The sequence below is a fragment of the Maniola hyperantus genome, chromosome 7 (genome assembly GCF_902806685.2).
Source record: "Maniola hyperantus chromosome 7, iAphHyp1.2, whole genome shotgun sequence".
In the NCBI taxonomy this organism is placed as follows: Eukaryota; Metazoa; Arthropoda; class Insecta; order Lepidoptera; family Nymphalidae; genus Maniola; species Maniola hyperantus.
This window is the reverse complement of record NC_048542.1, coordinates 4,556,205-4,570,687: the sequence shown is the minus strand read 5'-3', so window position 1 is coordinate 4,570,687 and position 14,483 is coordinate 4,556,205. Positions and strand designations below refer to the sequence as shown.

General features: G+C 37.2%; 2 protein-coding genes across 2 annotated transcripts in view; one reads left to right on the top strand and one right to left on the bottom strand.

The window, feature by feature from the left end:
• The window catches only part of LOC138402606 (uncharacterized), a 179,519-nt gene that overhangs the window by 125,394 nt on the left and 39,642 nt on the right, over nucleotides 1–14,483 (bottom strand). The window lies entirely within an intron of this gene.
• On the top strand, nucleotides 7,300–12,339 carry LOC117983957 (uncharacterized). The gene is made up of 4 exons (XM_069499840.1): nucleotides 7,300–7,489; nucleotides 7,902–8,538; nucleotides 8,624–8,738; nucleotides 10,544–12,339. The coding sequence occupies exons 1-4, from the start codon at nucleotides 7,345–7,347 to the stop codon at nucleotides 11,546–11,548; spliced, it is 1,902 nt and encodes a 633-aa protein (XP_069355941.1). The 5' UTR covers nucleotides 7,300–7,344; the 3' UTR covers nucleotides 11,549–12,339.

Here is a 14,483-nt window from a genome sequence, read left to right as displayed (position 1 = left end):
ATTTTTAAGTATTGCTTTTAATTCGACAACAAGTAACCCTTCACTGTGATCTCACCTAATGATAATCGTACTCTAGGTAAGTGACAATGTTAATGACCAGTCTTTGAACAGTGCATGTTGCAAGTGATGGCATAAATGGATCAAGACATGGTCGCTACCTATGGGCCTCATGAGAAAGCTCAGAGTCACTCAGTGGGCGATGGAGCGAAATTTCTGTACGTTATCAAATCAGAAATGAGAAGATCTGTATGAGAATTGTATCCAATTGAAACCTGCATGCCTGAGAGTTTTCCGTAATGTTCTCAAAATGTGTGTCAAGTCTGCCAATCTGCACTTGGTGAGGTAGGTAATCAAATCAGAAGTGAGTTTCTAATTCTGAGAGTAGACTCGTGCTCAGTTGTGGGCCAGTGATGGGTTGAGGAGATAAGAATATATAACTTTACAACAATTTATAAGAAGAATCAGATGGGTTTTGCTCTGTGGTTTTGCTGTATTAGTATTGTACCCAAGCAACGTCAATTTATTCCACTGTCCTCACCAACGTAAGTATTACCAATTATAATAACAACAATAAACTATTTCCTCAACAATAAATCTTCGCCTCAGCAACACATCTGAATTATCTATAGGTACATATCACTGAGAAAACATTACGTCCACTTAGAATGTCCGTCACATTCACTTAAATTCCGATGTACACTTTTAGTGACCACTCGAAGGCGATTTGAATTTGAACCAACAGTGATTGTTGACTATTCTGGTGTCATACGAATATTTTTTCATATTATCTTTCTTTTTAATTTGCCATAGATATGCAGAGCAGAAGAAGAAGAAGAAGAATTGCCTATAGTTCCTTTATCTAAAAAAAATATATTTGTTTTTTTAGTAAGAATCCAAATTTAAAAAAAAACCTAAGACATGCAACCTAGACCTACATTATTATTTGACACTAGCTTATGCTCGCGACTTCGTCCGCGTGGACTACACAAAATTTCGAACCCCTATTTCACACCCTCAAGAGTTGAATTTTCAAAAATCCTTTCTTAGCGGATGCCTACGTCATAATAGCTATCTGCATGCCAAATTTCAGCACGATCCGTCCAGTAGTTTGAGCTGTGCGTTGATAGATTAGTCAGTCAGTCAGTCAGTCACCTTTTCCTTTTATATATTTAGATGACGTCAGGGACGTTTCTCTTTGAGACTTGCTTTGAGATGATACATGATGGTACATGAGACCTGTACCCAGCAGTGGTTGACGATGATAATGATGATGAAAACTTAAGCTAGCCTTATCTAATTAATGTACAAATCACGCTTCCCGTGGAATGGTGTTAAAATAAAAGCTAATGGAAGTGAGTATAGAGTGCTTTCAGAATAAGCCCCAAATACCCAAGATGCAAACAAGATAAGAATTCGCAATGCTCGCAAACTCGAACAGCGTCAGCGACATCTCAGAGCAGATATAATCTCAATCGAATCTCTGTGTTCACTTACTTACCTCTTCATAAAACTACATGGACGTTCAGAGAATACTGAAACTACATGAACGTTCAGAGAATACTGAGTATTAAAGGGCATTGTTTCGCGTGAAGCTGTCTTCTTCGACTTTTTTCTCAGTACTCAGGTAATTTTTTTTGAGACCTCACATGAAGCCAAGTTTGCATATGACTGACTCTATTGATTTCGTATGAAGGTAAGGTTAAATATGAGATCGATAAAATTAATATCGATAGTTATTATGACGCATCGAATGATTCGTCTCAAGCATTTAATTAATTATTATTGAAATTGGTTCAGTTCTCAAGAACTCATCAAAAATACAGAACTTATAAACCTCAGATCAGATCAATGACACATTGAGAGTTAAAATAAGAAATGATTTTTAAGCAATTGCTGTAGTTCTTGCAAAATACCTTGGAAACTTAAATGAAAACAGTTTCTATACTTTTATATATTAATCAATCTATAGATTCTTATAGACGTGTACCCAGCCATGCGTTAAATTAAATATCTTCTCCCTCTTTGAAGTTGTTTAATTAATCTATCTTCTATCTAAATATGTAAAAGCAAAAGCTGACTGACTGACTGATCTATCAGCTCAAACTACTAGACGGTTCGGGCTGCAGACAGCTATTATGACATAGACATCCGCTAAGAAAGGGTTTTTGGAAATTCAACCCCTAAAATAGGGGTTTGAAATTTATGTAGTCCAGGCGGATGAAGTCGCGGACATAAGCTAGTAAATATTTATATCATCCTAGTTAAATACCAGGAACACGTTAGATCGTAGAATTTATCAGTTGCTCTCTGTTCATGACTGATAAGAGTTATTGATAACAGATGAACGGTACAAAATCAATATTTGATCTATATAGATTTATTTTAAACCCGTTCTCAGGAACAGTGTATCGACGGTTTATTCCGTTTAACACCTTAAAAATGAGTGATCTAATAATATATCTTTTTTTGGTTCATCACTTACTTACTACGTAGAAAAAAATGTTTTTCTATTTCTGAGTAAGGTGGTAAGAACTAAACCTCTATAATTTCAGGGAGTTGGCAATACCTAGTGAACCTACTAATATTATAAAAACGAAAGTGTGTCTGTATTTTAACTTTAAAAAATCCATAATTAATTTTATCGTTTGGCAGAGATAGCTTGCACATCGGACGGATTTGTAGATTACTTTTTATGCCGGAAAATGAATTTAAAACCTAAATGCACGTGGTTGAAATTGTGGGCATCATCTTAAATATCGAAATATTTCGAAATATTTTTTAAATACATAAGTAGTAAGATCAAAAATTGCAGAACCGGCGGAATTAGAAGCCACATTTCTCTGGGTATCGCGCCTTGAGTGGTGTGGCCGTTTGGAACACGGTTCACGCCTTCACTTAGGCTAAGCGTATTCTGAGACCTGAGACGCAGGCGAAACAGTTCAGAGCCGTGCATAGCAGAGCAGATTTTGTAATGCATGAACGTACTGAGAGCTGCGTATGCTGCGGCGCAGGCACGTGCGACGCAGACATGGGTCTGTGCTGCTCTGCGTCATATTGTAGTGCCAGAACATATTTCTGCGCGAAGCGTGCAACTCAGAGACGTCTATCCTTTGTATAACTATAACGAATCCGTGTCATTCAGCTTCGTCGCAGCATACGCTCGTGCCCTATTCCTGCCTCAACTGCCCTGCCCTGCAAAATTTGTACTGTGCTGTGCTACGCCGGCTGCATCTCAGCATACGCTTAGACTTACCGTCGATGCTGAAACGTATGATATGTTTCTTTGTCAGAGTGATTTTTTTAATGTGTTATGTGACAAGAATCGTAGTCGACCAATGGAATAAGTTTGACTTGCTCAGACTTCACACGTACTACGTTCTTTCTACGAAAAACATCATAAAGCCACTCGCACAGTATTTTCCCTGACGCATTTTTTCAAGGAAGTATTAACTATCTTATTGCCCGATGATGCACTCTACACTCTAGAAAGAACCTAAAAGCAAATCTGAAGTTTTTAGACATAGTGCGCGATTTGAACAAAATTCGTACTTATCTATACTCTTTATCAGTACCCTTATTATAAATGCTTGGTTTGTCCTTCAATCACGTCGCAACGGTGCAATGGATTGACGTGATTTTTTGCATGGGTATTATAGATAAAGACCTGGAGAGTGACATAGGCTACTTTTTATCCCGGAAAATCAAAGAGTTCCCACGGGATTTGTAAAAACCTAATTTCACGTGGATGAAGTAGCGGGCATCAGCTAGTAAGTAATATTATAGAGTTCTTATTGTGGAGTTAGCTAGTGGTATCCAAGTGGAACAAAGTTTGTCTGTATCTGCAAACACGCTGTTCTGAGTAAAGCATATAATGCTGCATTGTTACATCTCCCTTATCACACGCGAATACGATAGCCGTTGGAATCATCCCACAGTGGAAGTAAACTGAGATTGACTGATACTTGGATTGTGTTTACCTCGTTCAGTCTCGTTCGTCTAGTGGCTAACTTTCGGCTGTACATCATTCGCCTGCCGATTAGCTAACTCAGTGTTTAGCAGAGAATGATAGTCGCCGAGCTCACTTGACATTTATATTTAATCCATTGACGGTTTTATACGATTTTTTTTTTCAAATCACTCAGTGAAATATCAATGTAGAACCAGCCAATGTCAAATGAGCTCAGTGGCTATTATTCAGTGTTAGACACTGAGTTAGCAAGATGGTATGCTGGTCCCAGTTTCAAATCTCTCGGTCGGGCCATATAAAGTTATTGGGATTTTTATCAATACAATTTCGATAGCAGCCTGGAGTTGGGAAGTTAGCGGTGTTACTCTATGCTATGCCTCAGAGAGTAAGGGCTTGTTGAAACACAGGCGGTTACCGTTAACGTTAAATTTGACCACCAAACATTTTGTGCAAGTCCACCATTCATTTTGTGCAAGTCAGGATTCTTTAATTTTTTACAAAGATACAGACATACATATTATGAAAGTAAAAATTTGGTTTTTCAATCTACTCTGCTTGTTTTTGATGGTTAAGTTTAACTTTGACAGTAACTTCCTGTGGTGCAAGTGGCCCTCAATACGACCTTTGGTAGTGCGCCAGATCTTCCAACGGTCGAGTCGGGTTGCCGTATACTTACCATAGGACTACTGCAAGAAAGAGGGAATAGAGAGTACACCTATGCTGCTGCTCTAGGCTCTTGCTGATAGTCATTGCCAGAACTTCTCTATTTCTATAAAATTCAGAAGTTCATTACGCACAACGACATCAACGATACAAGGATTTGAACGCTCTCAATAAGAGCATGGTATCTTCGTGCAACTTCTTACCTTCTTCACATTCTTCACTGTCTATCGTGTTCTACGAGAAGGTACCTACATACTAACAACATAAATATTAAAACGACTGATGCATGCGAATAAAAAATGCAATATAAACGAAGTTGAAAAAGGTTAAAGGAATCGAATAATAAAAAATGCACACAATAATCAACCACTTTTAAATTAACATTCATGCAACCGCGTCACCTGCATTGTCCGATGAATTAACAATTCAACTTCTTGCAAGTTACGTAGGTATTTACACCAGAAATTCGGATTACTGTTTGGTTAAAAGGAAAACAGATGGAAATTCCGGATTAAGGCTCTTAACGCACTGCATTCTTCAAAGTCCAAGTCAAATTGGGTATCATTGTACACTTTTTGGTGTACTTATTGTAATGGTGCTATGCTTAATTACGTAAAATTAAAACTAAAGCTACCAGGGTTCCAAACGCACCCTGGTCTGAGCCCACAACAAACTCAGCCGGGTATTCTTTTTATTATTAACACTTTACAAAATCACCTACATCCCAGATCTATCAAAGCTGTTAAGCAACTCATTCCCAAGCTTTCTTATCATTTTAATAATTTTTTACATTTTTCTTATTTATATTTTTTACATCTATCTTCTTTGTCTTTAACCTGGGTTTCTTTTTAGACGGTAATCCGACAACTACGTCTAAGTGTGGAAAACAAAACTCAATATCCCAATATCAATAACCAATAAGAAGAAAATATCTTAAACTTTTCGTCTCTATGTCTGTCCGTCTATGAGTCATATTATACATTTTTATATGCATCGCATATCGCAATTTATAATCAGAATGGGAAAATTGCTCTTGAATCCTCTATAATATGCTACTGTCCTCTATAATATGCTACGGATGCTACGTTTATCAAAATGTCCACTTCTAAGGCTGAGTGCACGTGCAACACAAAAACAATCCAACCCAAGAATTCGCTATAGAAGTAGCAGGTATTTTTCCTTGGAAAAGTTTGAACCATTTTATAGGGCTCACAGACGTGAAGATTTTCCAAGGGTTTTATGAACCACTTGTGCTATACAGGACGGTGATCGAGTAGTTCCCTCCTTTAAATATCAATGGTATAACAGAGCGAATCAATCCGGAGAGCCGATCGTTTAGTCTGTGGGGTAAAGTGTCAAAGCGAATTAGTATGCGCGGGCGCAACGCGGTGATCTCTCGATACGCAGAATCCGCATACAATGGGCGCTTGCGCTGGTGAAATCGAACCTCGATAGGTGAGTAGATTCTCTGGAACCGGACTTATTTTTTAAATTTAATATCTTAAAAGATGTTTTTAACTGCAAGATTTGGTTACATGGAGCTTTATATTAGCAAGTATTTTTTTAAAACATAGTTACTTGAATCCTGGAGACGGACATAAACTAATTTTTATCCCGGAAAACAAAAGGGAATTTCATAAAACCTAAATCCAAGCAGAAAAAGTCGCGGGCATCACCTAGTATGATATAAAACAACAGTTTTTGTACCGAAGTACAGACAAAGAAAGATGTTGCGCGGGCGCACAAAGGCATCTCGTTTATGAGGTCACACGGACCCTCGGCGCAGCAGACCGTGAACACATCTCCGTTCCCAGCTGAGCGTATCATCTCGATCTTTTACCCTCCTGTATAATCTACATTAAAGGGTACGGCCTGAGGCGTCACACTTCCAACGGTCAACCATTCTGCGTTAGGAAGGGAAAGGGGAATTTTAGACCCTGTAAATAATTAACATGGTTAATAGACTATTATTTCAAAATGCTTTGTCCCAAATTGTCTCGATACATAGGTGTGACGTGCCCATACCTACACTGGACGTATACATACGTACGTAATTTTCAGAGGTTTTTTTAATTTTACTAATAAGCATTTTTGCATATTGCTCATTGTTTACGGAACTGATTGCTTTTAATAACGGTTATTTATATTATGTACCTATGTAGGTATTCGAAGGTTTGTTATGTGTTCGTCACATGCCGGAAAAAGACACGCTACGTTTTAAAGGGCTCCTGAAACCATTAGACCGTGGCGGGACATCTTGTAGATACAGTCGTTTTGAGCTAGGGTTGACTCTAAGAAATTTTATATTTGAGATAAGATCTCATCAGAGATTGGCGAAGATATGTATAGACTAATCAGGTTATTGATAGATATATAGGCTGTTAGACATAAGCTTTCCCTCATATCGAGCGCAATTAAGTACAACCAGTCCACAAATTTTCTCATCTAGCCATTTCTCATTATACTCGTGTCTTGTCCTCGGATTAGCTGAAATATTTGTTTTTATATTTGTAGTAGGCTCGTTAGCTACTACCAAACAACACTGTTTTAGAGAATAGATAGGTATATTTTTTTTTTTTTTTCTTTTTTTTTTTTTTTGGGTTCGTATCATTATACACTGTAGTCTGTGGTATCATTACCCAATCTGCTTGTTTCCGGAATGTCTCCTCTCATTCGCTTTTTAGTGCTGCCACTCAACACAACTCAGTTCAGTTATGCCTAAGAGAAAAAATAACGAACTGGAGTATATTAGTAAGAAGATAAGGAAATTAGAAGAGAAATTACGCCGAGCACGAAGAATGGAAGAGTCTTCAGACTCCTCTTCATCATCGGAATTGCTAGACTTGCAAAACGATGCAGGTAAACCTAGTTTCAAAATGGCGCCACGTGGCGTCTACGCTAACCTAAAACATAACCGAATTGCTCAAAGGAGCTTTTCACAGTGTTTAATGGTTAACATCATACGGATAAATAATTACCATAGGCTAAGGTACATCGAATTACTCAATGGAGTCTTTCATAGGACCATAAATAAAAAATCGGTAACCAAACATATTCGAATTGCTCAAAGGAGCCTTTCAACATGTCTATCGGTCACCGCATTACACTGAGTACATCGAATTACTCAACGGAGTCTTTCATAGTACCTACCTACTAAGATTAAACTTAACAATGTGTGATCGATTTAAAGAAAATATTACTTACTAAAGTAATTATTGTTAATCTGTCAGTTCCAAATCAATGGAATTAAGACTAAACCCTCCGGTTTCAGGCGACGAATTCAGCATATGTTCCAGGCCACCCAGCCCAATAGAGGAGGTAGAAATAATCTCCATGGACAATGAACCGCTGCTGGCAGATGTACCGCCCGCGCCGCCAGAAATACCTGCTGAGAGTACCGAGGTACCTAATGGAGATCAAGCTTTGCCGGACGAGATTTTGGAGATTTTGGGAGAGGACCCATCATCTGTTTCGCAATTGGGACCGGAAATACGGAAGGAGTTGGCTAACAGATTAAATCACATCGCTATCTCCGGCCTGGATAAAGATGTCCGAAAAGAATTATTCCAAAATAAAAAGTACATGGTTCCTACCAACAGCGAACGCATCGCCGCGCCATTACTTAACTTAGAAATAAGGGCCGCATTGCCAGATACCATATTAAAACGGGACAAGGGCATGGAAACGAGACAAAAGCAGATTTCTGCGGTTATTTCTTGTATTGCTCGGGTTATAGATAATCAAATAAAAAATAATAATGCTGACAGCAAAGTAACCAAGGAACTGATGGACGGCATTCGTATGCTCTGTGACATCCAGTATTCCGACTCTATGAGAAGAAGATATTTTATTTTATCTTGCGTAAAAAGGGACGTGTTAGAACACCTAAAACTGACAAAGGTTGACAAGTACTTGTTTGGTGAAAACATATCAGAGACTTTAAAAACGGCAAAAACGGTGTCAAAATCGAGAGCCGAGATTATAAAAATTCAGGACAGTAATAATAGAGGAGCCATCCGCCTGCTCCAGCGCGGAAGCCCGAATTCTCATCGAGAGGATCGCGGCATCATCAACAGCAATACAGGAATCCACGTCGCGATTAAGCGAGGTAACATACGCCGGTCGACTTTCACTTTTTGCCCAACAATGGGCGATGATTACAAATGATCAGACAATTAATTCTTGGATCGAGGGTTATAAGTTGCCATTTTCACGAAGGGTTATACAAATGCATCCCCCCAACTTTCCTGAATATACACCTAAAGAAAGAGCAGCTTATGAATCCACAATAAATGAGCTCTTGTGCATAGGTGCAGTTTCAGAGTGTGAACCGTGTGCTGATCAATACCTATCAAGTATATTCCTAATACCAAAACCTAACGGCAAAAACCGTTTCATATTAAATTTAAAAAATCTAAATAAACACATAACCACACAGCATTTCAAGTTAGAGGATCTACGCACAGCTATAAAATTAATAACAAGAGATTCATTTATGGCTACCCTGGATTTAAAGGATGCATATTTTCTATTGAAAGTTCATCATGATTATAGAAAATACCTTCGTTTTATGTTCAGTGGGAAAACATATGAATTTAATGTCCTACCCTTTGGGTTAAACACAGCCCCATACGTATTTACAAAAATAATGAAACCTGTTATTAGATTACTACGTCAAGCGGGTTTCATATCTAGTATATATCTTGATGATATGCTGCTGATAGGACGGTCCTTTAATGAGAGCAATAGGAATATTAATATAACTATAAAACTTCTAACAGCATTAGGCTTCATAATTAATTATAACAAAAGTAATCTCTCCCCGTCCCATTCTTGTAAATTCCTTGGCTTTATAATTGACTCGCATAACCTAGAAATCAGTTTACCTAAAGATAAGAGAACACATATTCGTAGAGAGTTAGTAAAAATTAAAAATATGCGTCAATGTAAGATTCAAATGTTTGCAAAATTAATAGGTTTATTAGTCTCTGCTTGCATCGCCATAGAGTATGGTTGGTTGTATACAAAGGCATTTGAAAGATGTAAATATCTTAACTTGCTAGGCCATGATGACTACAATAGGATAATGCATATCCCAGATTCTCTAAATGAGGATTTTTCCGGGTGGTTAAAGAACATTGATAGGTCGGTTCACAAAATTAGAAGTGACAATTATGAAAAAGAGATTTACTCTGATGCCTCAACTACGGGATGGGGTGCAGCTTGTGGGTCAGAATCAACAGGGGGACAGTGGTCTGAGTGGGAAAGTACTCAACATATTAATTATCTAGAATTACTGGCTGCTTTCCTAGCTCTCAAAGCTTTTGCCTCCAGACTTCACCACTGTCAAGTTCTGCTACGGATTGATAACACCACTGCCATCAGTTATATTAACCGTATGGGGGGCATCCAATATCCACACTTAACAGCGGTGACTAAGGATATATGGCAATGGTGTGAGACACGAAGCATTTTTATATATGCCTATTATATTCGATCATCCGAAAACACAGTTGCTGACGCCGAATCGAGGCGCACGCACCCAGACATTGAATGGGAGCTTAGCGATTCAGCTTTCACTCAAATTGTTAAGACCTTTGGTCAACCTCAAATTGATCTTTTTGCTACTCGCATTAATAAGAAGTGCGATAGATTTGTGTCCTGGCATAGAGACCCAGATGCCTTTGCTATAAATGCTTTTACGATTAATTGGTCTAACTTTTATTTTTACGCTTTTCCCCCATTTTCAATCATACTAAAAAGTCTTCAGAAAATGATTTATGATAGAGCGACAGGAATTATAGTTGTACCAAGGTGGCCAACTCAACCTTGGTACCCTCTCTTTCAATCTCTTTTGATTTCAGATATGTTACTTCTAGAACCGCATAAAAACATCAAGATTTCCTTTTTTAGCAAACGCAACATACAGTCACAACTTACCCTGGTTGCTGGGATATTATACGGCGGTCATTACTACGAAGAGACGCCCCACCAGCCTCAATCGACATAATGCTATCATCCCTGGCAGAAAGCTCCATCAAACAGTACGATGTTTGCTTGAAGAAATGGTTTACACATTGTAACAGGAATTCAATAAATATGTTGGAAGCACCAGTCCCAGAGGTATTACAATTCTTGACATCACTTTACAGTAGTGGAGCTAAATATGGAACTCTCAATAGCTGTAGAGCCGCATTATCTCTAATACTAGGTTCAAATATATCTAAAGATGAGAGAATTGTAAGATTTTTTAAGGGTGTCTTTAGACTAAGACCACCTCTTCCCAAATATAACATTACATGGGACACCTCTTGTGTTCTGGATTATTTGTCTAGGTATTACCCTTATGAAGACCTATCCTTAGAAACATTAACAATGAAATGTGTTACTTTGCTAGCTTTAGTGACAACACACAGATTACAAACTTTATCAAAAATTAAAGTAATCAACATAGAAATTGTATCTTCACAAATAATAATTAAAATCCCTGATTTAATCAAAACTTCTAAACCAGGCTCTAATCAACCTGCTCTTATATTGCCTTTCTTTCCAGAGAGACCTGCTATATGTCCAGCACAAGCTCTTACAGCTTATATAAGTAGAACCTCTACATTACGTAGTCAAGATGATTTATTTATTAGTTATAAAAAACCTTTCAAAGTAGTTTCAACCCAAACATTAAGTCGCTGGATAAAAACCGTACTGAAAGAGAGCGGTATTGATGTATCCATATTCTCTGCCCACAGCACCAGACATGCTGCAACTTCTAAAGCTTATAGAGCAGGCATCAACATAGATATTATTCGCAAAACTGCGGGCTGGAGCCAAAACTCCAGCACGTTTTGGAAATATTATAATAGAGATTTGATTTGTAATCAGGAAAATTCCTCTATAGCCAAAGCAATCATAGGAAAATAGAACAAATTACATTAAAATTGTTGGGAAATTGAATGATTAATGGATAATAATTGATTATATAGATAAGTGATTTATGAATAATAAAACAATCTTTAGGTATTTAGTTTACTTTATTGGACGTGTATATATACATAACCAATGAATTTTGAATCTCCTTTGTTAATAAAGATTATTAAAAAAGAATGCAAGTAATGTAACTTGATAACATTAATAATTAAGGTTGTATTGTTTTCATAATAATTATATGCAGTTCATACAGAAAACAACTTTATTAATTTTCATTATTACCCATTTTTTCTTGGTGCAGGAAGGTTAATGGTATTACCACCTGCTAGTATTTTCGGAACTTACTCTAAAAGTCTACAAATATAAAAACAAATATTTCAGCTAATCCGAGGACAAGACACGAGTATAATTGATGATTAAATGAGCTTACCTGTAAGTGAAATTCAATCATAATTATACGAAGTGTCTTGTCCGAAGGATTAGCTCCCTCCCACCCACAAGCGGTACCCAAACAATGTTCCGAAAATACATTAAATAACTCTGAAATAAATGAGAGGAGACATTCCGGAAACAAGCAGATTGGGTAATGATACCACAGACTACAGTGTATAATGATACGAACCCAAAAAAAAAAAAAAAAGAAAAAAAAAAAAAAATATATACCTATCTATTCTCTAAAACAGTGTTGTTTGGTAGTAGCTAACGAGCCTACTACAAATATAAAAACAAATATTTCAGCTAATCCTTCGGACAAGACACTTCGTATAATTATGATTGAATTTCACTTACAGGTAAGCTCATTTAATCATCAATTAACTTGGTTAATACTACACTACACTACACTAAGTTAAACTGATGGACATTTTGCGCGAAAAATATCCGTTAGTAATAGGTTCGATTAGGCGTTGAACTATTTATTAAAAAAAACATGTACTTAACGGCTTTTAAAACGTTACAAAGTATTCCTTTATTTTTCCATCCATATTGTTGCGCGACTTTTTTAGTATTTGTACACGGCTCCAACTCAACTTTCGCTCAAAAAGCTTGAATTATTATATCTCAAAGGTACAGTACGCGGCAGAAAATATTCATCGACCTTTAGAAAGAGCTATATTGCTAAATACAAACAGAGATAATTAAACTTGCCAACCCTGCTCCGCCGGTCCCATGGTATTACGAATATCGTAGAGGAAATGTCACAGAGGGGAACGTCGCGTAATTAAACTGGTGTTTAGATAACTAAGTATTAAAGGAGTACTCACTTGTAAATAGGTATTGCTGGCAAAGCTGGCTGAAAAAGCAAACGCAGTGATTGGACATCTCCATTGAATTTTTACAGAATATGTAATTCCAGTAACGTTTTTTTAACTGACAGAAAGCCTGTTAAAAAGGTTTCTACATTTATACGTGGAGTCGTGAGCATCATCTAGGTAAAATTATAATAAAATACGAATTAGTGATATTCTCAATTAATCTCAAAAATAAATTAATTCATTCAATGTGCCGCATATTTTTAGGGTTCCGTACCTCAAAAGGAAAAACGGTACCCTTATAGGATCACTTTGTTGTGTGTCTGTCTGTCGGTCTCTCAAGAAACCTACAGGGTACTTCCCGTTGACCTAGTATCACGAAATTTGGCATGTAGGTAGGTCTTTTAGCTGACATTCGGGGAAAACTCTGAAAACCGTGAATTTGTGGTTACATCACATACAAAAAAAAATTGTGGTCATGATCTAATAATTAGTATTTTCAATTATCAAAGCAAGATAACTATATCAAGTAGGGTATTATATGAAGGGGTTTCACCTGTGGATTCTAAAACAGATTTTTATTTATTTTTATGCATCATAGTTTTTTAATTATCGTGCAAAATGTCGAAAAAATACGACTGTAGTACGGAACCCTCGGTGCGCGAGCCTGACTCGTACTTGGCCGGTTTTTTTTATAACTAGGTAGGTAATTACGCCACAACGCCACTTGGAACCATAAAAATATGTTCTGAGTTAACATTAATACTTACAAAGTTTTCTTCTTCAATTCGTGTCTCAGTCAAGTCACCCATCTTCATTAATATTCAAACGGAAACAGGCTAAGAGATAACATACACGTTTCTTTAATGGTTCAGACGGTTTCGCATATAAACTGGCAGGGCAAGATGCGGGGGCATTCGGTTTTTTCTCGTCCCGACATGCCCAAGACTTGTGCCCAGTCGTCCATGAAGACATGTAGGGACATCCTTCTCTTAACGAACTAAATTACCAAGAATAATACCTAAAAACGACACAACTTCTACCCACAGAAAAGCTCAAATTCAAACTCTATTCTAAAGATTATAGAGTTCAGTTTGAAATGAGGGTTTCTTTTATCGGTGAGGATATGAAGGCACACGAGCTCGTGAGAAACGGTGTTTAGGTAGAATAAATTATAGTGCGGCTGTCCATACGGACAATAAATAAGAAGAGGACGAGTCATGTCTGTATACTGAAGAGTACTTATATTAATACTAGCTGATGCCCCCGACTTCGTCCGCGTGGAATTAGGTTTTTTTAGCCTATGTCACTCTCCAGGTCTTTATCATGCAAAAAATCACGTCAATCCGTTGCACCATTGCGACGCGATTGAAGGACAAACCAACAAACCAACAAACCAACAAACCAACAAACCAATAAACCAACAAACAAACACACTTTCGCATCTATAATAAGGGTACTGATACTGATGCAATAGAATTCAATAGACATATTATGCAAAAGGTAGATTGCTTAATAAGTTTACATAAGTTTAAATTATTGAACGGCCGAATAAGTATTGAAACTGATACCTTCTCTGTTAAGTTTTTATTTCATTTAATCCGTAATACATACAGTAAAATATGAGAAACAAAAACAAACACAGCTATCATTTAGAACGTTGAATTAAGATCCGTTCA

Coding starts and splice junctions, on each gene's coding strand:
- LOC117983957 (XM_069499840.1), top strand. CDS start 7,345: ATGCCTAAGAGAAAAAATAACGAACTGGAGTATATTAGTAAGAAGATA. Junction 7,490..7,901: donor AGACTTGCAAAACGATGCAG/GTAAACCTAGTT, acceptor CTCCGGTTTCAG/GCGACGAATTCAGCATATGT. Junction 8,539..8,623: donor AAACTGACAAAGGTTGACAA/GTACTTGTTTGG, acceptor ATAAAAATTCAG/GACAGTAATAATAGAGGAGC.